Source organism: Struthio camelus, chromosome 2, assembly GCF_040807025.1.
Source record: "Struthio camelus isolate bStrCam1 chromosome 2, bStrCam1.hap1, whole genome shotgun sequence".
NCBI classification, from domain to species: Eukaryota; Metazoa; Chordata; class Aves; order Struthioniformes; family Struthionidae; genus Struthio; species Struthio camelus.
In genome coordinates this window covers 172,753,340-172,779,088 of record NC_090943.1, presented here as the reverse complement: position 1 = coordinate 172,779,088, position 25,749 = coordinate 172,753,340, and the positions used below count along the sequence as shown (strand labels likewise).

Here is a 25,749-nt window from a genome sequence, read left to right as displayed (position 1 = left end):
AGACCGGCTTGGGCGCCTGGCCAGGCTGAACGCCGGCAGCTGCCAAGTGAGCAGGAGCACAGCTAGAAGAAATTTAGTCTGTGCTAAACACAGGGGCATAGCAGGTCTGAACTATTATTCTTTATTAAAGAGCTCTGAAGCCCACGCACAGGCAGAGGGGAGAGAGCGCGAGCTCGGAGCCAGCTGCCGGTGGGGTGAATGACAGCCTGAACAGCAGCAGCTTACCCTGGGGCACCGGCCACGCCAGCGGTGCTACTGCCCTGCTGAGAGGTATTTTCCCAACCAGCTGCAAGCTACCACTGCGTTAGGGAGTAATCCTGGGGCCACTGCTTAGAGCAGACCAGCAGGGCAAGCTGCAAGGTCAGCTGCTGAAGTAGGTGCCTGGTTAGGAGTTTGCACGCGAAACTAGGCAAATAGGAAGTGGGGAGGCGAGGATGCAGCTGTGGCATGGCACCCCGGAGCTGTGCAGCCTGGGAACGCCACGCACCAGGGTGCACCAGGCTGGCCTCTCCACCGAGCACCATCCAGCAGTGCTACCTGCAGGAGAGGAGGCAGGGGAAGGCACCTGCGCCTTCTCACGGGCGGGAACTGATCTCTGGAACTCGCTGCTGCAGGGTGTCACGACATGCAATAACCCCCTCGTGCTTTTCTGTATCAAGAACACTTAGAACCGTCAGCATTAAAGGTTACAGGAATCAGGTCTGAGATAATTATCAAGGCGATGAAGGGAGAAGATACGATCAGGGAGCACATGGTTATTAAATCTCTACCTGGACATTGCTAAATTTCCTGCATGTTCCCCCAAAACACCCAGCTCTGCTCAGAGCCCAGAGATGACCTGCTCTTGCAGCTCTGCATCGTGTCCTGGCAGAGCTCCAAATCCCAGCCCTGCCGTCCCCGCTGGCTGCCCTCAACTGTGGACGACGGCTGGGATCCCCAGTCCACTTGGAAAGGAAGGGGCTGCAGGCACCCTGCGAAGCCAGAGGCCAACAGCTCCCCACAAGCTCTCTCCGCTCCGCTCTCGAGATGCCAGCTGAGGCCGTGCCATGCAGCTCACCCCTGGGCACCAGGCAGGGACATCCACAGAGACTGCACCACCTTCCACAGAAAGGTTCGTTTCAACACACCGCAGGCAGCGATCACAGATCGAGGAGGCGTTCCACCCCAAGCTCACGATCTCACAGCAAAACAGTGCTGTTGGTCGTTGCATTTGCAGGCGGCGAAGCAGCATACCCAGTTGTGAGATTTGTGGCCAGGTCAGCACAGGTGGGAGGACACAGGAAAGATACCTTGCATTCTCCAAAGCCCAAAGGCACAGAGAAGCCTCTCTCCACGCCTAGCCATCCCCCTTCCACACATCTGGCCCGCAAGCCAGCTGCCTCCCCGACGAAGGATGAGCGAGGTGGTAACCAAACAACGCTCAGCAATGAAATTGGCTGTCTCGGCTTCCACACTGGCCAGGCTGACTGAAACCTCAAGCTGTGAGAGAAGTGCCAGTGCCTGTCGGTGGAGTTGGGCTGTCCTCCATCCCAACCAACAGCACTAACCCAGAGGAATGAAGTATGCCCCTTCGGTACCCTCCTAAAGAGCAACGCACTGACGTGTCACATTTCACGAAGACTTTAATTAGGATGAGATGCAGAGATGCAAACTAGGTCTCAACAAAAATGAGACGACGAAAAATACAAAATTCAGATCTTATTCACAGCAAGAAAGTGTTTTCCTGGCCCCACTCTTGCCCGTGCTACCTCTATCAGAACGGGTGGGTGCTGCCCTCCCCTTCCAACGCTTCTTGGCTACTGAGACACAAAGCTATAGACAACCACTGGGCAATACTTCTTGTGGAGGCGAACACAAAGCATCCAGTGTGCGCATCCCAGCCACAGGAAGCAGAAGCATCAGGGTTCTTATGGAAGAGAGATAAATACAATTACAGAAAGAGAGTAGGGGGCAGGGGGATGGAAACAAGGAACAAAGCCACTGGAAGTTGCTCTGATGTCAACAGGTTCTGAATCAGCGCTCCCCCCACAGGGGCCCTGAAACAGGACCAGCTGGGGAAAGAGAGAGACCTTGAATTCCTGCATGAAAGGGTTTTTTTCCTAGGTTATGCTGGAGACATTACACAAGTGTATGTTTTCTATAGTCATATATTTCTCCTCTCTCTAAATCTCTATTCCAGACCCGGGGGCAGGGGCTGCCGGCAGCTCCGGTGCTAGCCCAGGTGGGCCTCTAACATCTAACCTTTAGGGCCCTTACTGGACCAGAAAGGCCGGCAGGCACCCAATCCGCCCCCTCCTCTCTGCTGGGACTGAATCAGGAACAGACACATCCCTCAAAGCACCAATAAACAGAAGTCTAGACCCTTTGAATCGTCAATAACGCCAAAGAACTATCCTAAAGTCAGGTGCTCAGCCAAGCCTCCTGCTCACATCCCAGCTCAGTAAATTCCCTTCCCAATCCCCAGGGGCTACGCTGCAGTTACCACTTATGTTCCCTCCATACCTATGGCCCTGTGGGCGTTTTGCAGCAGCCACGTTCCATGTGCAAGTGAGCTTTCAAAGCTCTTCCTTTCAGTAAGCTTACAACGCGCAGCAGACGTGAACTGGTTCGTCACCTACCTAGTCAAAAAGGCTCTTTTGTGATCTTCTACTTGTAAACAATTAAGGAGGACAGTGCCTGAAATAGTCTACCTTACCAGCGCCCAGAAGGCTTCCACAAACATTTTTCCAAGTAACGTACAAGGCAGCACGTGCCTTGTACAGCACCCCTTCAGGTGAACCTAAATCCTGGTAACAGGGGCCAGATTCAAACGCCCCCACAGCCCTTGGAAATCCCTTTGTCCTGAAGCCAGGGCTTTACTGAAACAGCTGATTTATGCCAATCTCATCAACTGATTTAGCAGATGATTAAGAAAAGCAATCGAGTTTGTCTGGAACAACAAAACCCCAGGACCATTTTATTGTGGAGATCATTTTCTTCTGGACAGGCAGTTTCAAATCTTTTCTGATGTGTGACACCCAGTGAGATTCTCCCCAACAGCAGGACAGATCCCTGAACAGTGAATGGAACCTCACAGACCATAGGTGAGACTCAGTCACCTTACAAACACCTTCAGAAACCATCTCTTCACACTTAGCCTGAAAGGCCCAGCTGTAGGTGGGCAAAGAGAGTCAGCGTGACTTTTAGCAAGGTCAGCTTGGTGCTGTCCCCATGCAGGAAGCACCATCCTTTCTAAGGTGGACATGCTGTTTCATTCAGCCACTCCAAACACTCCAAGCAACTTAGCCAAGTGATATCCTTTCAATCAAGAATCTCTTTGTCACTCCAGGGTGTTGACATCCAAGCACCAGTCTACCCATTTTTACTAGTGTCTAACTGCACAAGACCTTCAGTCCTTTAACAGCCTTGACTTAGTGCATCTGGCCTACTAGGCGTTATTGCAAGAGAGCGATCTGGTAACTCCCATTTAGAGACAATGGATATCAATTTACCATATTCCCACAGTGTAACTCCTCTCCCCTTGAGTTTGCACAGAAGGCAATACGAAGAAGAAAATCTACCACCTCTTTTGTCATATACAGGCATATATAAAAAAAAATTTGCAATAGGTCCTACCTCTTCATCTGAGCTGTCTTCCTCATATTCATTCTGAATAAGCAGATCCTGGTTTTCCTTCCATGCTGAATCAACCTCTAAGCTTCTGCTCTTCCTGGGAGCCCCTTTGGCCTGAAAGAAAGACAGAGAAAGAATTAGTAAGATCCCATCGTGTGAGCCTTTACATCTTTGTGTTCAGGACAGGCAGGAACTTTGGCTGGGCAAGGAAATCTGAAGTTGCCACCAACATCTAGTCTGCTGCCAAGGTCACCACAAAGTACTCCACGGCCCAGGAGCACTGCACTCACTCTGAGATCCTCTGGGACACCACATCACAGAGAGAAAGAAGGAAAGAAGGAAACTGCTCACTAACCGGTGTGTACTTCTACTCACCTGGGACGGCAAGGTGAGAAAGTCAGTCATCTCAGTTCCAAGGAGAGGTTGCAAGAGAAGTTCTCTGACAGCTGCTTAGCTTACCCCACATAAGAATCACATTCTCACTGGGCTCAAAACTGTTCTCCCTCTTGGCAGCTTCTACTTCCCAGCCATGTTCTAGAGTTGTTTCAAGTCCCTGTGTCCCTCTTTGCCCCGGGGCTCCATGCTGCTGACACCCCCCACTGCTATGCAGCCCTTCTTGGAACCACCACTAACTCTGAGACTATGCAAGGGAACCACCAGAGCAGGGGCTGCAACAACCTGTGAGGGCAGGCAGGATGGGGAAAGCATTGCCCTGCAACACTGCTTCCTCTGAGCATGAGTCAACACATACGCAGCCAAGGGTTAGGCTGCTCTGGAGGTAAGGACTGCATCAGAAGCCATGCGAACCCAGATCATGGAATCATAGAAAAATATATGTTGGAAAGGACCTCTGGAGGTCTCTACTCCAACCTCTTGCTCAAAGCAGAGCCAACTTCAAAGTCAGATCAGGATGCTCAGAGCCTCGTCCAGTCAAGTTTTGAATATTTCCAAGGACGGAGATCTCACCACCTCTGTGGGTCCTGCTCCAGGGCTGCACTGCTCCCACGGGGAAGAAGTCTTTCCTTATGTTCAGAATTGTCCTTGCTGCATCTCATCCCCATTGCCTCTCCTCCTGTCCCTCCCTATGCACCTCAAGAGTCTGGCTCCATCTCCTCCACACCCTCATCAGGCAGCTTCAAACAGCAACAGGATCCCCTTTTGCCTTCTCTTCTCCCGGCTGAAGAAATTGGGCCTCTCCTCTTGTGCCCTGTGCTCCAGCTCCATCTCAGTGGCCTCTGCTGGACTTGCTCCCATCTGTCACTGTATTGTACGGGGGAGCCCTACACTGGACCCAGTGTCCAGATGGATCTCACAAGCGTTGAACAGAGGGGAGGGATCTCTTCCCTCACCCTGCCAGCTGCAATACTGCTAATGCGGCCCGAGGTGCAGTTTCCATTTGTCAAGGTCATCCTGCTGACTCCTGGGCACCTTGATGTCCCCAGGACCCCCAGGCCTCTTCCTCCAGAGCTGCTCCCTGGCCATTCAGCTCCAGCCTGCCCTGCTGCCCGGACTTATTCTGCCCCAGATGCAGGGCTTCACATTCGTCTTCCTTGAAATCCATGAGGTTCCTGTCACTCCTTTTCTTCAGCCTGTCAATGTCCCTCTGAACGACAGCTCTGCCCTCCAGTGTATCGATTGCTCCCCCGCCATGTCCCACAGCCTGCTTTCTTGAGTAAGCACAGACCCAACACCACCATTCTCTCTACCCAGCAGGACAGATGCACAGGGGTTTCTGGGGCCTTCCATGACCCTGTCATGAAGGCAGGCATTTCCTGGCACTGGACTTCAGCAGAGGTCATTACCTAATGACGGGCTCCACCAGAACTCAGAAATCTATTGCTGCTGGACAACGTATTTGAGACTGGTAAAGCACAACTACCTCAGCCGCATAATCTTCGTTACTGGTGGATTTCAAAGCGATGAACCATTCTGAATCCCAAATTCCTTTGGAAGAGGTCCCTCTGAAGAACATTGTAGGTACAGGCTGCAGCCACAACCCCCAAGGCAGAAGTGCTCTCACAGCAACATCAGCGTGATGAAGAGACTCTTATTATCACACATATTATACGCTGTGCCAGGCATGTCCACCTGACATCACCCGTCAGGAATGGTGGAACCAGCTTCATTTAAAGCAAGCTGAATTCAGCCTCCGCTGCCCAGGTGATCTCATTTTTTCCCATGCCAGAATCTGCATTGGTCAGGACACTTCTTGCGCTAACGCAGAGCTCCCCCCATCGCAGGACCCACAGGACACGCTTCTGCCCACGTCAGAGAGAGACAACCCACAGGGCATGCTTAGGGCAGGAATCAAGTCCCTCTTCAGACACGGGTAACCAGACAGCACTGAACATCAGACTTCGCCCACTCACTGACCTGCTGCGTGGGTGCCGAATAAACTACAGATCCTTCCCTGGAAAAGAGATTCTCTCTCCCCCCCTTCACCACTTGGGGGTAGGGGGAGAATGGGGACCCTGGCTAGATCGGGTTTACCGGAGGATTCAATGAAATAATCGGAAAAACAGCCCCAGAAAACGTCCCTCGCGGGAGCAGTAAAATCCACACAGTGTGTGATCACCTTCTGCTGTACGTACACACCAGCGCAGCTCCCCCGAGCCGCAGGGAGAGGGGTGGGAGAGAGCCTGGAAAATACTGGGCCGGCAAGAGGATGAGATTACTGCAAAAACAAAAGGCTTTATTAAAAATTTTTTAAAAAGGGAGATTGGAGATAAGTTTTTTTCCAGGCTTTTGGCGCTACAATGGCTTTGGACTTGAGTTTCCATCTCTCTCTTTCATTTCCCCCCTTCTCTCCACTGCCACGATGAGACTGCAGAAGGATCTTGCACTACGAATCTAGGTTGCTGGCACTAAAAGCTGTCTTCGAGAGCACAGGCCATGCCACAAGGTGCCGTGCAGTCTATTCCAGCACTCCCACTCTTGACCCACTGATGCTCAGCCTAATAATCCATGTGGTCAGGGAGAAAACAGAAGCCCACGGCCTGCCCACGGCTTGAGCTTATTCTGAGGGCTGGCATCAAGCCAGGACCTTGCCCAGGATATTTGTAAGAGATTTACCCCAGCTGACATGTCTGCGAAGTGGACAAGAGACTGGCATCTGGGGATTAAGCTTATCTGCAGGTTCAAACCCTTCCAAAAAGCCTTGCCAGGAAAATAAGAAAGTCCCCAGCTAGGACATCAGTTGTGCAGCCAGTATTCTATATTAGCTGATCAAAGCCCACCTGGGAAGCAGTAAAGACTCAAGAGAGACTACTTCACCGGAAAAAAATATTGTCTGAACAATATTTTTGTCTGAACGGGGCTTCAGGATAAGCAAAAGATACTAGGAGCGCAGTGGCCACCAGACTTGGTACCAGTGGAGTGCAGTCACAATTCAACCCTCTCACGGGCATATCTGAAACACCTCTCTGCATTTTCCAGGTGGATTTATCTTGAGGCATGAAAAACCTCTAACAAGTCTTTCCTGCAGCCAGATATTAGTCCGATTGGGTCCTAGTCTGCCTGGGAAGCCACTGACGGACTGTGGCCCCTCCAGCTTTGCCTGAGCTCTGCTTCAGACACAAGAATAAAGCCAGGACTTTGCTCTCCGACTCCATCAATAACCGGCTGCTCCAGGCAGCCCGATGCAGAAATGCTTGTTCCACCAGAGGGCGGCAAGCAATGCTTAACACAACACCTTAAACCCAGCAAAACCCTCAAAACTGTCCTGCTGGCACCTCCGGATGACAAAGCCACAGCCAAGGCTGGGGACAAGGACACCTGGCCTCCCCTAGGCATCCAGCGGTCAGCAGCCATCCAGGAGTTAGCATGTCCCCAGACCTTGGCTCAAAGAGGACGGCAGCCAGTGCTGAAAACACGTCACTGACAGCAAGCGCCGAACCAAACTTCTGGCAGCTGTGGTCACTGAATCAGGGAAACCTGGGGCGGCAGGCTGGTTTCAACAGTGGTCCAGTTTGACAGCACAGACAGGATTGGATACCATGTTTAGCTGCTACCAGGACAATATAGGAAGGAAAGAGATTGAGGCCTCCCACACTAATGAGACCTGTAACCTCCTCCCTCCCAAATCCACCCCCAATTCTCCAAGTGTGGATCAGCTGGGGTTCCTCTACCCCAAACTCCAGTAGGTAAATTCAATAAAAGAGTTCAGAGAAACTAGGATAAAGGATGAATCTAAACTAAAACACAAACCAGCAACGCGAACAGAAGAGGGAGATGACTGCCAGTGGGCTGTGAACGCAGCCACATCCTCAGAGCGCTCCATTTTAAGCCATGCAAACTTGACCATCAAAAAGGGATGCTGGGTGGCGGACAAGCCACGCTCGGTCATACACAAGTGCCACACTGCCGAGCTGTGCAAGCTCACGGTGTGCTTGGTCAGGGCAAGCTAACAGCTCTCCTGCGCAAGCAGATCCAGCTCTCCCCAGTTCTGCTGCAAACAGCGTTATCACATACCTGGCTGCCAAGAAAGCCTTAAACCTAAGGGGAGGCAATATCTTTAGTTACAAATTAGCACCTCTGGTGCTAAAGAAATACGCTTTTAGGAACATAAGTCCTTCTTAATGCCTGAAGAACTGAAGGTTTGTATATCCCAAAGCTCTTCTGCATTCTCCAACTAGATAAATCGGTGCAATAAAAGATACCACCTCTACCTACAAACCTTGTCCTGCTTATCTAACTATCGTTGCTATGGCACCGCTACTAGAAAGCCTCAGAAGGACCAACAAGGCAGGCTCTAAATGGCAACTGCCTGGACCAACTGGATCAGTAACGAAGCGTCCCCTGCTCGGTTTGCCAGTCAGTAGAATAACCATCAAAGTATCTAAATGGCCCCGTCAGATCCTCTTTTTCTTTGCCAAACCAAGGCTCACTAGGAGCTAGACTGAAACATCAGCAGCTCCTTGGATTCCTCCTGAGGAAAACCTGCTTGCCTCCTATCATAAAGCTCTCAGAGTGCTCCCATGTAGTTCCCCCTCGAGTCTGGACAGAAGATGAGAAACTCCTGGCTTGTTATCTTCCGGCAGGAAGGTCCCTGCTGTCCCAGTGATTCTGTAATACAGCGGGGTGGAATTTCCTTGGCGGAGCTGCAGCAGCAGGAAAGCTGGAGGAAGGCTTGCGCTGGCTGGGCACAGCTGCTGCAGAGGCAGAGCTGGGGGTTGCGAGTAGCTGAACAGATGAGGGGGAAGACGGGCAACATTAAGACCAGGCGTGCAAGTCAGGAGCAGAGCGAACAGATAACAAGGTGTGTGCAAAAGCGTCTGGGGGATGGTGAATACACATGACAACCTAATGCGGGAAGCAGCCCTCGAGCAGATGTGTCTGGGAGCTGTGGCAACAGCATACGCTTATGTGGGCCAAAGTGCCTGTTCCTCACATGTTCAGGAGAGACGGGCTGCGAGGTTTCTCTCTCAGCTTTACCAGACGCTGGGACATGTACACAGCTAGGGAGAGAATCTTGCTCCTCAGTGCTAACCTAGACCTTGCTAAGATTGTATGATCAAGCCAGGAAAGACAAGCAGCCCAACACACACACACATCATAACTCTTCCTTTGCTTAAGCAAGATGGTTCTTGGGCCCAATAGCATCAATTGTTCTGCAGCACTTTGTGAAGCAGCACAACTAAATTCTCTATTTTACATGGAGAAAACTGACAACAAAAGAAGAAGCAGTGATTTAGCTGGCGACAGGGCTAGAATGATGTCTTCTAAATTCCCAGCTCTGAGTTACAGTATGCTTGTGTAGGTTGTTCCCTGTGATCTCTCCTCCTTCACCTCCCCTCAAAAGGGGGACCAACCTGCAGTAACTCCATGTTTAGGGACAAACTACATGCTAGGCTTGTGAAGAAGGCAGAGATGAAGCCACGGAATTCCTTCTGATGGGTAGGGTCTCAAGACCCGAGAAGCCTGTCAGACCAGCTAAGCCTAGCAGCCTTTTAAAGGCTTAAAACATGTGTTTACCTCATTATCAGCTGTGGCATTTGCAGAGGTTTCCATTCTCCAGCTGCCTGCTACCCTCTTGCAAGAGACAAAGGAGAAACTGCAAGACAGCAGCATCTGAAGCAACTGCAGCCCACTGCTAAGTGAATGCACGTACCTACCTCAAGTTTGAACTTAGGTGTAAGAATATACAAATCAGTGCCTTCAGAACAAGAGCAGGAAAGTGGTTTCCGCCAGGGTCAGAACAAATCAGCTTGCTGAGTCGGCCTCAGAGAGCCAGGAGGACTGCGCAACAAAGTCTGCACATGCAATGATCTGAACTGCAGCGTCTGCAACACGCCTGCTACTGGAGCCCAGAAGGAACCAACAGGGATCCTCCCCATGTGACAAACTGCAGGATGTAGGCCACACACAGGCAGCAGGGTCCTCGTTGCAGCCAGAGACAAAGGGATCTTTCCAAATCTTGATGCCTTGGCTGCGCGGATGTTGTCTCCCTTCCACCAGGTCAAGCCTCCTGCTCAGCAGCAGCTCTAAAGCCAGGATTCAGAAGCCTCCGAGGCCACGTCACATGCAGTGCTTTGAACAAGTCAGCTGCTATTAACTTTCTCCTGTCACCTGGCTCTAGATATGTCACTGTCTTATAGTACTCACGTGTTGACTAGTTAGACTGTTGTATCTTTATAAGCTGTATTCCTGTGAGAGCTGAAGTCCTGGGCACGGGGGAAAGAGAGGTAACTGATGCTAAGGTCACCAGCGCAGTAACAAGCATGAAATTTTTCACTCTGCAGGCAAATATCAATTTGTTCCATTCTGCGAGGCTGACAGAACTGCTAACAACGCAAAGAGAGGAAGCCTGATGTGAGGACAGAGTCTGTCTCGCTCGCATACCAGATTCAAGAACTAACAAATCTCAAGACAAAGACAGCTTGCCAGAGTCCCAGGCAAACTCAGCAGGTTTGCTGTTTATGGCTTCAGGTTGCTTTTGCAGAGCTCTCGAGCAGAAGGAGTAGCACTGCGTGTTTGAAAGCTGGCTTGTCACCCCTGAGAGCATGGAGCCGCACGCGCTGACCTAGGCTCTCACCTGATCACAGCGAACTGCACAGGGGCTCCAGCTGACAAATGCTCTGCACAAGAACCTCCAAGGCCGCTCCAGCAGAGCCACTGCCTGGAGGCCCATAAGCTAACAGGAAAATAACCAGAGGAGGCTACGGCATTTACCCAAAACTCACCTCTAGCAAGGGCAACGCTGGCACCCAGGCAACAAAGGAGAAGTACTAGCCAACAGGATCTCTGCCCCTGGAGAGGGCTGGTCAGACAAGGCAACCTGAGCAGTAGACAGCAGGGCTGCTGTTCCAAAAAACAGCCACGTGCATGCAACAGAAGGGGAGCTCAAGGGCCCCTGTGCGAGAGGGAATCCCTGCGTGCTGCAGCCTCCCACTCACCAGCTAACACTGACACAGGGCTGCGGCAGCGATCAGTGCAAAAGGCTGAGGATGCTGAGATCCTCCAGTTCTCCTGGTGCTGTGACTTAGCAAGGCACCAGGGACATGGTGGGCACCAAGAAGCATTTCCACTGATGCCATGAACTACTGCTAGCTTGAACAGCAGGTTCCTTCCTTCCCACAACCACTGGAAACGTCTCCCACAGGACAACAGGCAAGGAGACTCCACAGAAATCAGGCCACCACCAAAAAAAAAAAAAAAATTGTCAGATGCTTTTCTATTTAAGATTGGCAAGGCAAATACAAGTACAAATTCATCCAGAGAAGAATAGCAAAAGGAGATACAGGTCTAGAGATGAGAACTGGACAAAGAAGCTCCTCTGTCTGTTCCCTCTCTCATCCTCCCGACACACACTCTTGCACATACTGCTGAAGAGAAATCGTTCGAGACCAAATAGCTGGGATCCTGCAGCTGTGGCTGCATGGTGCTGACCTGAAGGCAGCATGGAGCCATTAAGAAGAAGGGAAGTTAGTGCAGGGTCATTGACAGGCACTGCTGGAGAAGCAGAGAGAGAGGAGCTGGTTTTTGGTACTGTAGCCCTGCGCCACGTGAGGATGCTCCGAGCTGGGTGGACGCTGCATCTGCATGAACTGCCAGGGTATATGCAGAGGAAGACGAGGTCTCCAGGTGCCACGCATGCAGGAAGGGAAGAGTTAAGCAGCTTGTCCCTGTCTCAGGGCAAGCTCAGCACTGACAGTGCCTCCCCGATACCTACACCCAGCTTATTTCAGGCACTCTGTGCCACAGCAACGACTGGCACAGCAGCACTGAATTGGCTTCCTGGATTATAAAAGCAGCAAATAAACATTTCATCCTGGCCTTCAACTGCAGGCCACTAGGCTTTTCCCCAGGGACTCCAAGACAGAATCGGACAGCTCAGTGCAGCACAGGGGCTGCCAAGGAAGAAAGCACAGCTTGTCAGAATGCTGGAAGTCATTAAGAGGAAATCTAATCCGACAAGGACAGCCTAATATTTACACAGCCCTGTGAGCTAGAGAGGCACTAAGAACGGGGCTTTGCAATCTGCTGACAGGCAGGTGGTGGAAGCAGTGGCCTTTTTTGCTCCTGGATCCCAAAGGGAGCTGGGACAGCACAGCTCAGTTCAGCACCTTGCTGCTCAGACTGGATTAACACTTCTCTATGGGCTGAAGTTCCAGCACTGGCTCATAGTTCAGTACCTCTCTCATAGCCTTCTGTCCTCGAGACAGGCTGCCTTTATTTCCCTCCAGGTTTTTTAAAGCTCCAAAGACAAGACTACTTAAACTACAACTCCCTAAAAGCATCCTCTTGGAGAGAGCTGCAGATAACCACTCAGACCCAGGAAGGAACACGGGTTTGGAAAGCAACCTCATCATCCCACTATCATTCAAGTTTGGATTCTGCACAGAGACTAACACAACCTAAAGCGTTTTATATTCCACTGTCCCAAAAGCCTTCAGTCCTCCCTCTACTTCTCTGGTCTGGTCAGGCACAAACTGGGACACCTCACAGGATAACAATACAAACCTCTGCAAAAGTAATGCAAGTATCAATCTCTTCAGAAAGCAGTTACACATACCCCGAATCTAACGGGTTTCTCCCTTGCCGAGAGCCACTGCTTGCACTGATGGAGAAGGAAGGAACAGCTGACTGAGAATAACAGAAGAGCATCAGCTTGGTGTATGAGTCCACAGCACCCTCCAAATCACCTCCTTTCATCTAGAGAATATGAGGCACTGTAAGCTTTGCAGAAGCAGTGAGAGACCAAGATTAATGGAGTCAGCTGACAGAAGGGTGCCTCAACCCTTCACTGCGAGGTGCCGCATCAGCAGTGTCCTCTCTGTCTGTTCCAACAGTTCTTTCTGGGAGCCCTCGACAGGCCTCCGCAAGGACTGCGGTGCTGAACCTCTACAAAAGCTTTGGCAACCTGAAAAAGCAAGGCTCCTTGCTGTCTCGTCCCTCAGCAGGAAACCCGAAAGTAATCCCAGAACATCCGTAGGCCTCCCTTCCCCTCCTCCCATCCACACCCCGTCCTTCCCCAGTAGCTCCCTGATGCTCTTTACGTTTCTCTGGCAGAGCAGGAATCCCTCCTCTTGATTCCTAAACACTGTACGCATTTAGCTGATGCTTGTGGCTCTCCCACACTTAGTCCAGAAGCCTCTGGAAGAAGCAGGTTGGGAATCCTCCCTGAGCTTAACTTGCTAGACACCTAGAAGATACTGAATGCAAGAGAGACCATGCATAAATCCCTTAGAAAGTGCTCCAGAGCCTGACCTGACTGATATGCAGAGTCACAGGCCAATTCCCAAAGAGCAAAGTCTTCTACAACACAAGGCTGAAAATCTAATCAGGAGGAGCATGAGGATTCTCAGGCACCAGGTCAGATGTCCACACTGCCAGCAAGGCACAGGCGATGCTGGAGCAAACTGGCATCAGCTGGGAGGTCAGCTGTTTAAATGAAGTTTCAAAGTAATTTCCTATGAGACGGAATGAGTTTTGGAAAAGAGGGACAACAAGATGTTTGTCTGAGCTAGAATCAACACGCGCAGCAAAACATGCAGGAGAATTGCAAAAAAAAAAAAAAAAATCAGGCCTAGGTCTCTGAGACAGGGGGAGCTCACCTAACACCATCACTGTTGAAAGGAGACCACGCTGTCTTCCCCCTCCCACCCTCCTCTTGCTGTTCGCTGTGTGCCAGCTCTGCTCCTTCCAGACTCCCCAGGGGACTGACTCAACTCACCCACCTCGCAGAAGAGAAAACCAAGTCAGCAAAAGAAGAGACAGCTCTCTGTCACTTTAATGAGATGACCCGGCTCAAGGAAGCATCTTCCGAGACACAGCAGAACCAGAAGGGAGTGGACAAGACTGGAGATGGGAAACATCCCTGCTCTGGCAGCTTTCAGAGAAGTTTAGCTGACCGTGAAAACACAGCTTCCGAGAAGCTGCCAGGGAGGGTCCCCTCGCTGTATTTACGCTTTATTACCTAACTCCAAGGAGCAGAAAGAACTGGGGGTTGTCACCGCCACACTTCATAAAGACAGCACTGCATTAAGGCTGACAGCTGCTTTTGGCACTTACACATCATGCCCCTAACAGTGCTACGCTGTAAGAAATGAATGCTGTGTGACTTGCAATATGTTGTAAGTTTATGGCTAAAATTCAATTGAGTTTCTGAGAATGAGCTAAACAAAGGTAGAAGAGACAGGCCTCCAAGAATCCTGTCACTCAAACATACCTATTCCCAAACAGACTTCAAATTTCCATTCAGCAACACTCTCACAAGTGCCAAAGTCACCGCACAAGCCTACCGAGCAAAAAAGACACCTCAGGAGCTGACTATAAACTTTCAGGGCAAGCATTAACATCCCCCCAAAGGAGTAGAAACAAGTCCCCTTCTGAAAAGACGGCACGCTTCACAAAAGGTGCGAGTTAAAACATTTCCTCTCTCACCACAATTAAACCCCTTAAGGTCTCCCCTGAGCGTTTTAGGGGCACAGCAGCGTGTAGCAGCCTCCTCTGCTCTCCTACAGAGGACACAGCTTGGAGGAAATCCTAAGCAATAGCCAAAGCAAGAGACTAATGTCAAGAACTCTCTAGAGCCTGTGTTTCCTCTTGGACTGCTTTTCTTCTCTGTTTCCTGCAACTAAGAATCTGACATTTCTGCTTTGCCATAATAAAAACTTGTTTGGTATCATTTGAAAACTGTTTCAGGTTTGACTTGGGATAAATCAACAAGCAGCAAGCACACTGCTCCCTTACAGAACCGTACCCTAAACAAATCCAAAAACATTGGGATGTTTGACCTAAGGGCAGAGGGGGACACAGTCTGCACACAGGCAGGGCCAGGGGCCACAGAATTAAGAGCTGGAGAGCTAGTATAAGCTAATATCACAACTACCAGCTCAAATGAGGGAGAGGCCTCACGGCCAGGTCCACCCATTGCCCTTCAGGCAAAGACGACGCTGCAGCAAAGTAACTTACAGCTCACAGTGAGTCTGAGTTTCTTATCCATCACGCTAACAGCAGCTCCTGCATTTGACAACCCCCTTTAGACATCAGCCACAGACACCCATATTCAGTCCTTTTATCTTATAAAAGCAACAAAAAATAATCTTCCCAGCAAGTTTTGCCATCAATACCAACACCAGGAAGAATTTTAGGTTGCTTTTTAACAATTTTAAAGAAATTTCCTAAGCGCTAGTAAAGTGGATCTGCCTACCACTGAACAGACAGACAAACAGAAAAGAAATCAAAGGTTTTAAGAGCCCACGATTAAGAAGGATTTCTCTGTGCAGAATACTGGGGTGCTGCTTGGTATCACTAAATCTGTTTCTGGGCTTCAAAAAGGTCTTTGTCACTAAAGGTCTGTTTACTGAGAGAGCGCATTGGCATGGCATTGAGACCAACTGCTGCTTATGTTGGATTAAATCTATTTTCGGTCATTTCATGCACTAAGGACTTAGTCACCAAATTCTAGTTCTAGATGTTTTGAGCTTTCCAAACAAAGAAGGAGAACAGTTTCTAGCGTTCTTTTGTATCAGTTCCAAAAAAAATGGACGCATTGTCAGTGTAACATTCACTGTCAATCACAGTAGGAAAAAGAGAACAGAACAGGAAGTTTCTCTGTTGGGCCAGAGAAACGAGGTCATTGCTCAGCTCACGACATGCAGGACAGCAGAGAGAGATGCATCACAACAAACCAGAAAGATCTGGGAGAATCCTTCCAAAACCGGATCAGAAATGCTGTAGCCCATTCATCCCAGCAGGCCAAGTGGATGCCCTGCAACAGGACAGCCCTCCCCACGCCACCAGCCAGTGACCTGCCCAGCTGCACCCGAGAGCACTTGAGGCCAGGCGTGATACATAGGCTGCAGGACTACGCTTCTAACAAGCTCAGGCCCGGAAACTGCTGGTACTGCTTGGCCTGGAGCAGGATGCAGCCCTGCCAGAGAAGCAGGCCAACCAAAACACGCTGGGCTAGGGAAGTGGGGGCCTATCCCCATCCCCTCCTGCCCAGCCCTGTTACAAGGCTGTTGAGGAGAGTGGACAGGGATGGACGGACAGCAACGGGCACACGGTCCTGCAGGAGCAAAAGGGAGAATGGGTGCAGCTCAGTGGTGGGATGTGTTCAGCCTGGGTGCAACATGGACAGGGGCTTCCAGGGCTGCACCTTGCACATGGGTGACCATACGCCCTCCTCCTTTCTCGGGCCCCACGTGAGACAGCCTTTCAGCCTGCCAGGAAAACCCTGGCACCAAGAGAGAATCCTGCACACAAACAGCCCCCAACCATCGAATGAGAAGGTCTCACAAAGTCCACCTGGGCCAGCAACACCAGATCTTCGTGCTGAGTTCAGCTCCGAATAGATCGTTCTGAACGCTGATCACTGACCAGGCGAGTGAGCCACCAAACTAATGCACTTACAACACTCAGCTGACACTACAGACAACTTCTTCTATACTGGAAGAGACCAGCATTTGAGAAATCTCATTCAAAATTAAACATATCTAACCAAGGTAAATAAACAGTTCTCCTGCACGAACAAGTGAAATATTTTCTAAACAGAAGCTAGCTCTCTTCGTTCCTGGCCTAAAGCCATAAGTCCATTAAACATGACAGTAAAATAGCACTCGGGCAAGAGCACTGCGCGTCTACCATCTCTGCTGGCAGCTCAGCGATTCTCCCCAGCAAGGGACGACAACTTAGTGCTCTGAAGAAAGACCCAGCTGAGTCAGAGTCGACCTAAGAGCGTTCCCTTCTTAGACTCTGCATGTCTACTCTACACTCTTCTTCTCAAAGTTTCCACCCATGAAACAGTGAGCGCAGTCCAAAGCTGAGAGCAAAAGCAGGCAGAACAGTGACCAAGGAAAGGCTCAAAATGCTTTTAAGGAAGCAGGCTCCTGGGGAAATTCCTACTTAGTAATTTAGCTCTGCTCTCCCTAACTATCCAAGCACTTTGAATGCAACATAAAAATCTTAATTGTGCATAGCTCCTGAAATTCTCAAGTCACTCTGGAAAGCTGTCTGAACTGCAGAAGTTTCCAACACTATAATGTAGCAGTCTTTAACCCATATATTTATGGCATTATGCAAAGGGCCTGTAAAGAAGGAACAGAAGAAAACCTCCCCTCAGGAGGCTGGGGTTCACTAGACAGGGTCCACAGCTCCTTTAGAAAGTGTTCAGGAGTGGCTGCGAACCAAAAAGGACAATGGCACAGATAGTAGATTAACTTCGTTGCAAGACCCCAGAGAAGAAAACGGTCTGAAAAGAGCAAACCTCTGTTTAACCCTGTATGGGAAAAGTGAAACCCTCATAAGGAGCGTTTTTTTTTTTTCAAACAGGCACAAAGGGTAAATACATTCCTGGCCAAGACTGATATGTCTGATGTTTTTTCCCCATGTGAAAACCCTTCAGATACCCCTCTGAAGAGGGGATCCAATTAAGGCCACTGCTCCGTCTCTAACACTCCCTGCTCAGAAGGGCTGCCGACCACGTTAGATAGCTCTCTTCACAAGCCGCCCAGCGACACGCACGGCTCCTGTGTGGCAGGAACGACACCATTCCAGGCCCACATGCTAAGATGCCATTGACTTTGTTATAGCGGAGATCCTAAAGGCAGAAGGCAAACCACCAGGCCATCCCTGCCCAAAGCAGAAGCAAGGCCAAAGCACATCTCGCCGATGGCCTTGTTCACAGTAAGGGGAATCTACGTTCAAACTTCCTCCGACCTCGTCAGACTCTGCTGCTACTGCTCTAACTCTTTTATAGGCTGTGCCAGCTATAGAAAGCACATGCTATTTCAGTGTAGAGCACTCATCACCGCGTTTAGCTTGACCTGGGTTGCAACAAGACAGTGACGGATCCCACTGCCTGCAGATATTTGCCTATGGGCCGGTAGTATTACAAAGAGTTGGATATGGAGTAACAGGTGGAAGAACTGAGAGCGGTGGAAGGGATGATGCCTAAGAACCAGCCTCAGCTCTCATACAATAAGACGGACACAGGCGGACATACAATGCATTGGCAAAAGTCCTGGCTTGGGGAATTGTCCTACACATTCCTGTCCCTGCGCAACACTCTGCTGTGCTTGTACAGTTGATTACATGGACACGTGGCAAAACAGATCAGAGAGCCAATGCCAAGGAAAACAACCACCGCTACCAACAAAAAAGCCTGTGCAGTTCAGGGGACCAATTGTTCTGAAAAGCAAAACAAAGCAACAACAACAAGCCCCATTTCCACTGTGCTATTTCTGGGCTGGATCAGCTGCCTGACCTAGCCCACTAAGTGGATTCATAAACAGCTGTTCAAGCATAACAAAGACAGCGGTGTCGGTGGGGACAAGCAGCTGTAGATGGAGACGACTCAAGCAGCACTGCTGCTGAATACCAAAACTGCAGCCTAAGGCACCATTATAAAATTCCTAAACAGGTTATTAGAGTAAGTTTCTACTCAGTTGCTACTCCAGACCTTGGTAAAGCTTCTACATGTTGCCCAAATCAATAAAAACACAGCTCGAGAAACACAGCCAGGAAAACAATAAGGCACTTTTTGTTCACAAGTTGGAGCATGACCCAGGGCAAAGGAGGCTGGAGTAGCCTAAGTAACATTAACGTTCATTAATATCGCAAGAGGAACTAGAGTGTTAATTCTTCCACCGCTCTTTCTGCCTGTGCTTTCTGAAATAGAAGTAAGGCTGTGTCTTTACAGGATTTTTTTTTTAAATGGCATCGACAGCAGAAGTATCACTGCTAGCACAGATTCTAGAAGCGCAGAGAGGCGTAAAATCCCTTTTCCAACTAACAAACAAGCAGCACCACAGCTCTCCAGGCTGCTTCTCATCACCAAATGCAAGCCTAGGGTCAGGAAACGTAAGCCTCACCTAAGCCTGTACACATAAGGTTTCTTCTTCACTGACGCTGTGTCCAAGAGGGGACACCAGGCATGCGAATGAACGTTGCCCCCCCCCCCAGCCCACCCCAAACTTTTAGGGCTGCTCTACTCAGCGCGCAGCTCAGCCAGGCTGCCGGCGCCAACCTAGCTGCACTGGTGTCACCGCACAGAAAAACGGCCCGTGACCTTCCCGAGCGCGCTCCTGAGAGGAAGGCTCCCCTTGGCAGGAGCTTCGTCGCCGCCTCAGGCGGGCGGCCCGCGCTCTGCTCTTCCTGCCCGGCTCACCGAGCAGGGGCGCGGGGGGCCCCCCGCGCAGAGGCCTCCGCAAAGGGGCACCGGGCGGTGCGGGCCTTACGTGTGCCTGCGAGGGCGAACCGTCCTTCGGCTCTTCCTCCTCCTCCTCCTCCTCCTCCTCGGTGCTGCTGTCGCTGCCCGAGTCCTCCAGGCCGGAGTAGACGCTCTCCTCGCTGTCCGTCAGGTCGTCGCTTTCCGTGCCCGGCTCCTCCGGCACCGCCGCACCGGCAAGAGGCCGCTGCAAGGCAAGAGCCGAGGTCGCATCACACCGGGGCCGCGAGGGTGGGGGGGGGGGACCCGGGGGCGACACCGGCGGCGCCCGCGGGGCCCCTGACAGGGCCCGGGCGGCCCCCGACAGCCGCCGCCTCCCCCCTGCCCCGGCGCGGCCGCCCCGTAACCATGGTGACGCCTCCCCGCCGCCGCCCCGTAACCATGGTGACTCCCGCCCCGCCGCCGCCCCGTAACCATGGAGACGCCCCCCCACCTCCCTCCCCCGCGGCGCGCGCGCCCCCCGACCTGCTCCATGGCTCCTTCCCGCCGCCCCGCGTGCGCCGCCGCCGGCCACGTGCGCGCGGGTCAGAGGTCACGGCGCACCGCCCCCCCCACCCCTCCCCTCCATCCCGGACCGGTTATTTTCTCATTCTTCTTCCGCTTCCGCCTCGCCGCCGGCACGCACCGCGCCGGCCCCGGCGGGAGGAGGGGCGAAGACAGCCGTTCGGACGGAAAAATAAAAAATAAAATTAAAAAAAAAAAAGAATCGGGGAGGGAGGTCAAAGGTGAGAGGGGAACTCGGCCTGAGGCGCATGCGCCCTAGCCCACCCGCCCCTCCCCGCCCCGCCGGGGGCACCGCGCATGCGCGCGGAGGGGCGGACCCGAGGCGCCGGCCCGGCGGCGCATGCGCGGTGCCCCGCCCCGCGCCGGGCGGTGGCGGCGGCGCGGAGGGGGCGTGGCCCCCCGTCCACGGGCGGCGGCGGCGGCGGCGGCCGCGGAGGGGGAGGGGGCGGGGCGGTCCCGCGCATGCGCGCGGCCGTCCCGCGCGGGGGGCTTGTCTCGGAGGCGTCCCAAGATGGCGGCGGCCATGCTGGGCCCCGGGGGTTGCAGTGCGCAGGCAGCGGCCGGGCCCCGCCGCGGCGGTCGCCGGCGGCACTAAACCCCGCGCCGCCCGCCCGCCCGTCTCGGCCTTCCCTTCCTCCCTCCCTTCCCCCCCCCGCGCCCGCCCTCCGGCGGCTCCCCGGGGGGGGGGGACGCGCCGCGGCCTGCCCCGGGGCCTGCAGCCGCGGCCGCCATGGAGGGGCCCGGCGCGGCGGCGGTGGGCGCCGGCCCCGGCGGCAGCAACGTGCCCGCTTTCCTCACCAAGCTGTGGACCCTGGTGGAGGATCCCGACACCGACTCGCTCATCTGCTGGAGCCCGGTGAGTCCCGCTTGAGGGGACGACGCGGCCGAGCCCCGGCCTGTGGCCCGGGCTCCGCTGTGACTTCGCCAGCGCCAGACCTGAGCCTCGGTGTGTCACAACGTCGCAGCGGGTTCCTGCGCCTCTCCGGGAGAAGCGCTTGCCGAATTAGAGGCCTTCCCCCCACCCCCAGTGCTTGTGCAGCCTGTGAACCTCGTTGCCTGAGTAACACCCCACGGGGAAACGAGCTCTCCCCTGTACTTAAGGGAAAAGCGGTGTCCAGGTGCTCGCCTAACTGTTCCTGCGGCAGGGAACGCTGTGTGTGGCTTTTAGAAGCGTCATTATAGCTTGCAGCGGTAGAGCCTGCGTGCAGGCGAGCCTTTCTAGCCTTTGCCCAGCGCTGGGCACGTGCTTCTGGTGCGTTTCTAAAAAAAACGCCCCAGGTTTGTACTTAACACCAGTCACGCAAGCTTCGTTTTCCATCTCTTCTAGCCACTCGTGAAAGTTTAACTTTTGTCTGAAAGATAGCGGTATCCAGAGCGTATCCTGTGAGCAGTCTTTTGGAGGGTGATACGTTCACAGTGCTCACCTGCAGTCAAAATGGAAAGCTTCCTTGCTGTTTGGTTCTTAAGTTGACAGACCAAACAGTTAAGTGGGAATCAAACTCTTATGAATGCTCAATTACTCCGTCTCCCACAGTCTGTTAACAGACTCCCATATCACCTTGTCCTGACTCCAGATCAGATACTTGCTACCAGAACCGATGAGGGGAGAGAAATACGCTGACATTGGTAAGAGTGAAAAGGGCTGTCATACACAGGTTTCACCTCAGATGGAAGTGAGGAGCGAAGACAATGGGAACTGTTGTTAAAGATAACAAAAATGAAAGATAAGGGCCAAAATAAAAGCTAATATATCCTGGGAATGTTTTTTCTTGATCATAGCGTGATCATAGCTGCTCTCTACCGACTTCCGTCTGCTTATCTGACTCAATGTGGTAGTAACGAGATGAAAGACCTGCACTGTGTGTTTTCCACAGATATTGCATTGCTCTTTAACTATGCAAGTCATTGCCTGTAAACAAATGCCTTGTCTTGTCACTGGAACAAACAGAGACTTAATGCCTTGCGTTTAATGAGTTTATGATCATTACCGTGTTGCTGGAATAGTAACCATGAGAAATTGCATTTGCGGGAGGGGCGGTGAACAACATTACCCTGTTCCCTTGCGTTTGGGAACTGCAGTGGGAAATTCAAGTTGCCTTAATCTTAGCTGTGGGTGGAGGAGGTTGCTTGGAGATACTATGCAAACTTTGGGCTTCTGTTTACAAGCAAACAGATTCGCCTAGGCTTCTTGGGTAGTGCTACAGTGAACTGGGACTGGAAATCAGCAGGCTTTTGTAAATAGGAATGATGTGCTTTGCTTGTGCTGCCAGGTACGCAAAGATGCTTACATCTTTAAGTTTCTCCTCCTTCTGGGGGGAGAGGGAAAGAAGGGATGAATGGTACCTGTGATGCGATTTTAAAACTCAAGAGTTTATTGAAACGCGTGGTGTTTGTCAGTGTTGAGGCTGCACAGAGGACTTCCTGACTGCTTGCTTCCATCCCTGTGGCATGATTTGCTCCTCCCTCTTCTTTGGGGTTATTTCTAATCTGGGCCATTTCAATTTGTGCCATGAGTACGCAAAGTTGTATTAGCCCATCGAGGGGGTAAGTAAACTGTTCCTAGGAGGCGGGAATGAAAAGGCGAGGAAGAAACAATCATAAACTGTTTTTTTCATCTTGTGAAACAAGCATCCTGGGTAAGGATTATTTCATGGTAACTGTCCAGGTACGTGTTCTTGTCCTGTGTTAAATGTGCAATATTCTAATTTGTACAATGTGTAATAAACTCCTCCATGCTTACTGTAGGGTAAGTGCGCATGAAAAGCAGTACAGTAACTCACTCATGGTGTTGGAGCCCTAAAGTTCAGCCTGGAGACACACTCCAAGGCAACTTTGCTAGACTTGTAAATAGATTTTTAGATTTTTTTTTTTATACTCTTGATAACTGGATGACTCTTATAGGTCTTGACAAGGGAAGGTCTGGATACAACTCTCAAATTTATCGTAAAGGTCTTAGCTCCTGAAGGTCTTCACTTCAGAAGTTTGTTTTTGCTTTTATGGAATGACTGTGCCTGGCATCTGACCTCCTTGTTATTCATGATGTTGGAAGTACATATTTTATGAGTTGATGATGAAATCTGTGCGAAACATCCACTGTGTGAAAACCTGGAGAAAGAGAGGGCTCCTCCCCTAAGTAGTTCTCTTTTCTTTTTTCTTTCCTTTTTTTAATGCAAAGAGTGTGGATACAAAACCAAAGTGGCTGATTATTCGTAAACTATCTCAATGGTGCAGGATGTTGGCTGGAGGAGAAAAGAGCTTTGGAAAATCTACGCAGCGGTAGTCCGAGAACTGAGCCTTTTAGTATCAGTGAAAAGCAAATTTTGCTTTGGTGGGAGAGGGACAGAGTAGGAGACAAATCTTTGCTTCATGCGCAAGTTGCTTGCTTTGTTGTTCATCCCGTTCTTTCTTTTCTCTCTCTCCCTTTATCTTGTACCTGTTCTCTTTTTATCATCTGCATTTATTTCCTTTCTTTCAATTTCCTGTGCTAATGGGTGGGAGGGAAAAGCTGCAGGGGTTCAGGCGCATGGATCTTGAAGTGCTTGCAATGAGGAGAGATCTTTTATGTGTTTGTGAGAAGAAATCATCTCAGTAGAAAGGAAAATCAACATAACGGGAGGGTTAAAGAAGCAGAATATACTTCTTAGATGTCTAACTCTTAATTTTACTGCTTTGAAGGTAAATTCCTCAAATATAAATTTGTATGATTCCGTGACACAGTTTTTTTAGTAACTTTCTCATCTTTGAAACCTCTCTACAGGTAATGCTGGATTTTCAAATGTGCACCCCTGTGTAGTCACTGCGGGTCTGAGAGGCAGGATGGCTTTTAGTCATTTAGCATATTCTCAGCATCAGATTCTGTTATGGGCCTATTTCTGCCCTACATCACTCATAAATCCCCCTCTCTTTTTCCAAGTGTAGCATAACCACTTTTAATTCAGAGACTCTCTGATTTGCAAATCACTAGAGGCTGAAAGTGTTCTGGGAAAGTACCACAGTATGCTCGCTCTGTTCACATACTTTTACCAAAGCATCTCCTCTTGGCCTCGCAGACCAAGGCTGTTGAGTTGTATGTTCTGAAGTGCATGCAGATATAATTGCATTTTCCCTGTTACTTTAGGTTAGTCAGTGTATCTCACATATAAGGATTAGACAGCACCCAGCTGAATTATTAGGTAGCGAATTTAAAAGAAAAGGCAAGTTATCTCTTAACACAGCTCATGATTGGAGTATCTAATCTATTCCCACAATGATGATGTGTGGGCCAAAATCATAGAAGAATTTTAAAAGAATTAAAGGAGGGTGGATTCTTTTCTCATTAAATGCAATGTCTGGATATAATTTTTACCCTCAAAGTCCTAACACTGCTATATACTGGATGTGGTAGAAGTTGGTTAGGGAAAGTTTGTGTTCTGTCTGCCTTATACTTTTCCCTGTGCATGTGACATAGTACCTCTTCTCTCGGGGCCGTGGTCTGACATGGGACAGCAGTTCTTAACTCTACAGCAGATGTAAGTTGATTGTCTGCTGAAAGAACTGAGCCGAAATGTATTTAGGGTGCAGATAGTAGACTAGTCTGCCATTGATCGTATTTGTGATGTTATTTGCCTCAGTCTCTGCTCTAGACTGTAGTATCATTTGAAGGCATATGTTTGTCTGGGCTAAGAGTTAACTACTGCCAAAGAGTGCGGGCCTGTTCCTACCTTTTTCTTTGCTTCTCTCCTAGTGATCGTGGGGCCTCAGGTGAGTTGATTCAGCTTTTCATCTTTCAAATTTTTTTTCCCTGAGTATTTTCCTGTTCAACCGGTGAGCTGAATTGGCTCATTCTGCTGCCATGCGACTGCTAGATTTGATTCAAGGGAAGTAATTGGAAAGTGCATCTGGGGATGGTAGGAAGAAAGGGACAACCTCTGCTGGCAGCAGCCATCTGTTTCAATTGAGTTAGAAGACGGACAGCTTGTGAATCTCTGGAGGCTGGGAGCTGCTCTGAAGAAGCAGCATTGGGCGTGCTCTGTTCTTAGAGAAGTTCCTTCGTAGGCAGCTCGTGTTGGCTGCCGTCACACAGGACGTTGGACTAACTAGACCTTTGCTCTGACTTGGCAGGCAGTTCTTAGGTTCGTTTCAAACCTTTTGCTCCTGCTTCCCTTGCTCTAGCTGTAGCACTTGTCCTGTTCTTGGTGAGCTGAACTGCTTGTGAAGGGGTCTGGCAAGTGCCGGAGCCAGGAGGGCGGGGGAATGAGCTTTGCCCGCTTTGGTGGCAGCGCAGCTTCTTGACTGTATCTTTGGCTCAATTATGTGATACTTCGCCCTGTCTGTTGGTTATCCGATGCTCTCCACCTTCCCTGTGGCAGCTTTGAGTCTCATCTGATTCCAGAGTGAGCTGTGCCAGGGAACTAAACTGGCAGAAGTGTTTTGCTTTTACATCCCTGGACGCTTCGGTGAGCTTTGGTGCCAGCGCAGGTAGGGCAAGGGCTCTCTTCAGTGTCAGCAGGGTGTTTAGCATGTCTGCGTGTGAAAACGTACCTTGCATTGAAGATCTGTGCGATAGCTGCGCTCGTCTTGCAGTGGCTAGATACAGTGGATCTGCTAGTGCTTTTAGTGCCTCGTAAGCTAAATCAGCTCAGTGAAGAGCCAAACAGGTGCCTGCTCAAGAGGGGCAGGGCTGGAGCCTCCCCATTTTGTTGGTGGTGAGTCCGTAAATGAACACAAGCTGTCACGTGCGGTGTCACCCCTCCAATGGCTTGCAGGGGCAAGAGGGTGGGGGTGACGTGGGGAGGAATATCCTCTCCCCTCTTTCCTGGTTGTCCTGCTCCGCTGCTTCTGTGGTTGCTGAACCCGTTGCTGAGCTGATGGAAAACTACTCGCCGTTTGCCGAGGGAAAGAGCTGAACGGGTTCAGAGAGGTCCAATAGGCACTAAAACTGGCAAAAGGCAAACGGGGAAGGGAGAGCGATAGGATGCAGC

The 25,749-nt window shown here is 50.9% G+C and overlaps 2 protein-coding genes across 7 annotated transcripts in view; one reads left to right on the top strand and one right to left on the bottom strand.

The window, feature by feature from the left end:
* The window catches only part of BOP1 (BOP1 ribosomal biogenesis factor), a 73,449-nt gene extending 52,406 nt beyond the window's left edge, over positions 1-21,043 (bottom strand). The window contains exons 1-3 of one of the 3 annotated variants that reach the window (XM_068933583.1): positions 20,588-21,043; positions 19,296-19,472; positions 3,616-3,726 (exon numbers count right to left, since the gene is read on the bottom strand). In XM_068933583.1, the coding sequence (XP_068789684.1) occupies positions 3,616-3,726; positions 19,296-19,472; positions 20,588-20,632 (333 nt within the window). In that variant the 5' untranslated portion in view covers positions 20,633-21,043. Of the gene's footprint in view, positions 1-3,615; positions 3,727-19,295; positions 19,473-19,750; positions 20,103-20,587 lie in introns of those variants that run through there. The other 2 variants (XM_068933584.1, XM_068933582.1) reach the window with 2 other exon arrangements.
* Positions 20,487-25,749, top strand: part of HSF1 (heat shock transcription factor 1) — a 76,625-nt gene continuing 71,362 nt past the window's right edge. For all 4 annotated transcript variants that reach the window (XM_068933588.1, XM_068933587.1, XM_068933586.1 and 1 more), the window contains exon 1: positions 20,487-20,645. In XM_068933588.1, coding sequence (XP_068789689.1) covers positions 20,520-20,645 — 126 coding nt within the window. In that variant the 5' untranslated portion in view covers positions 20,487-20,519. The remainder of the gene's footprint in view (positions 20,646-25,749) is intronic.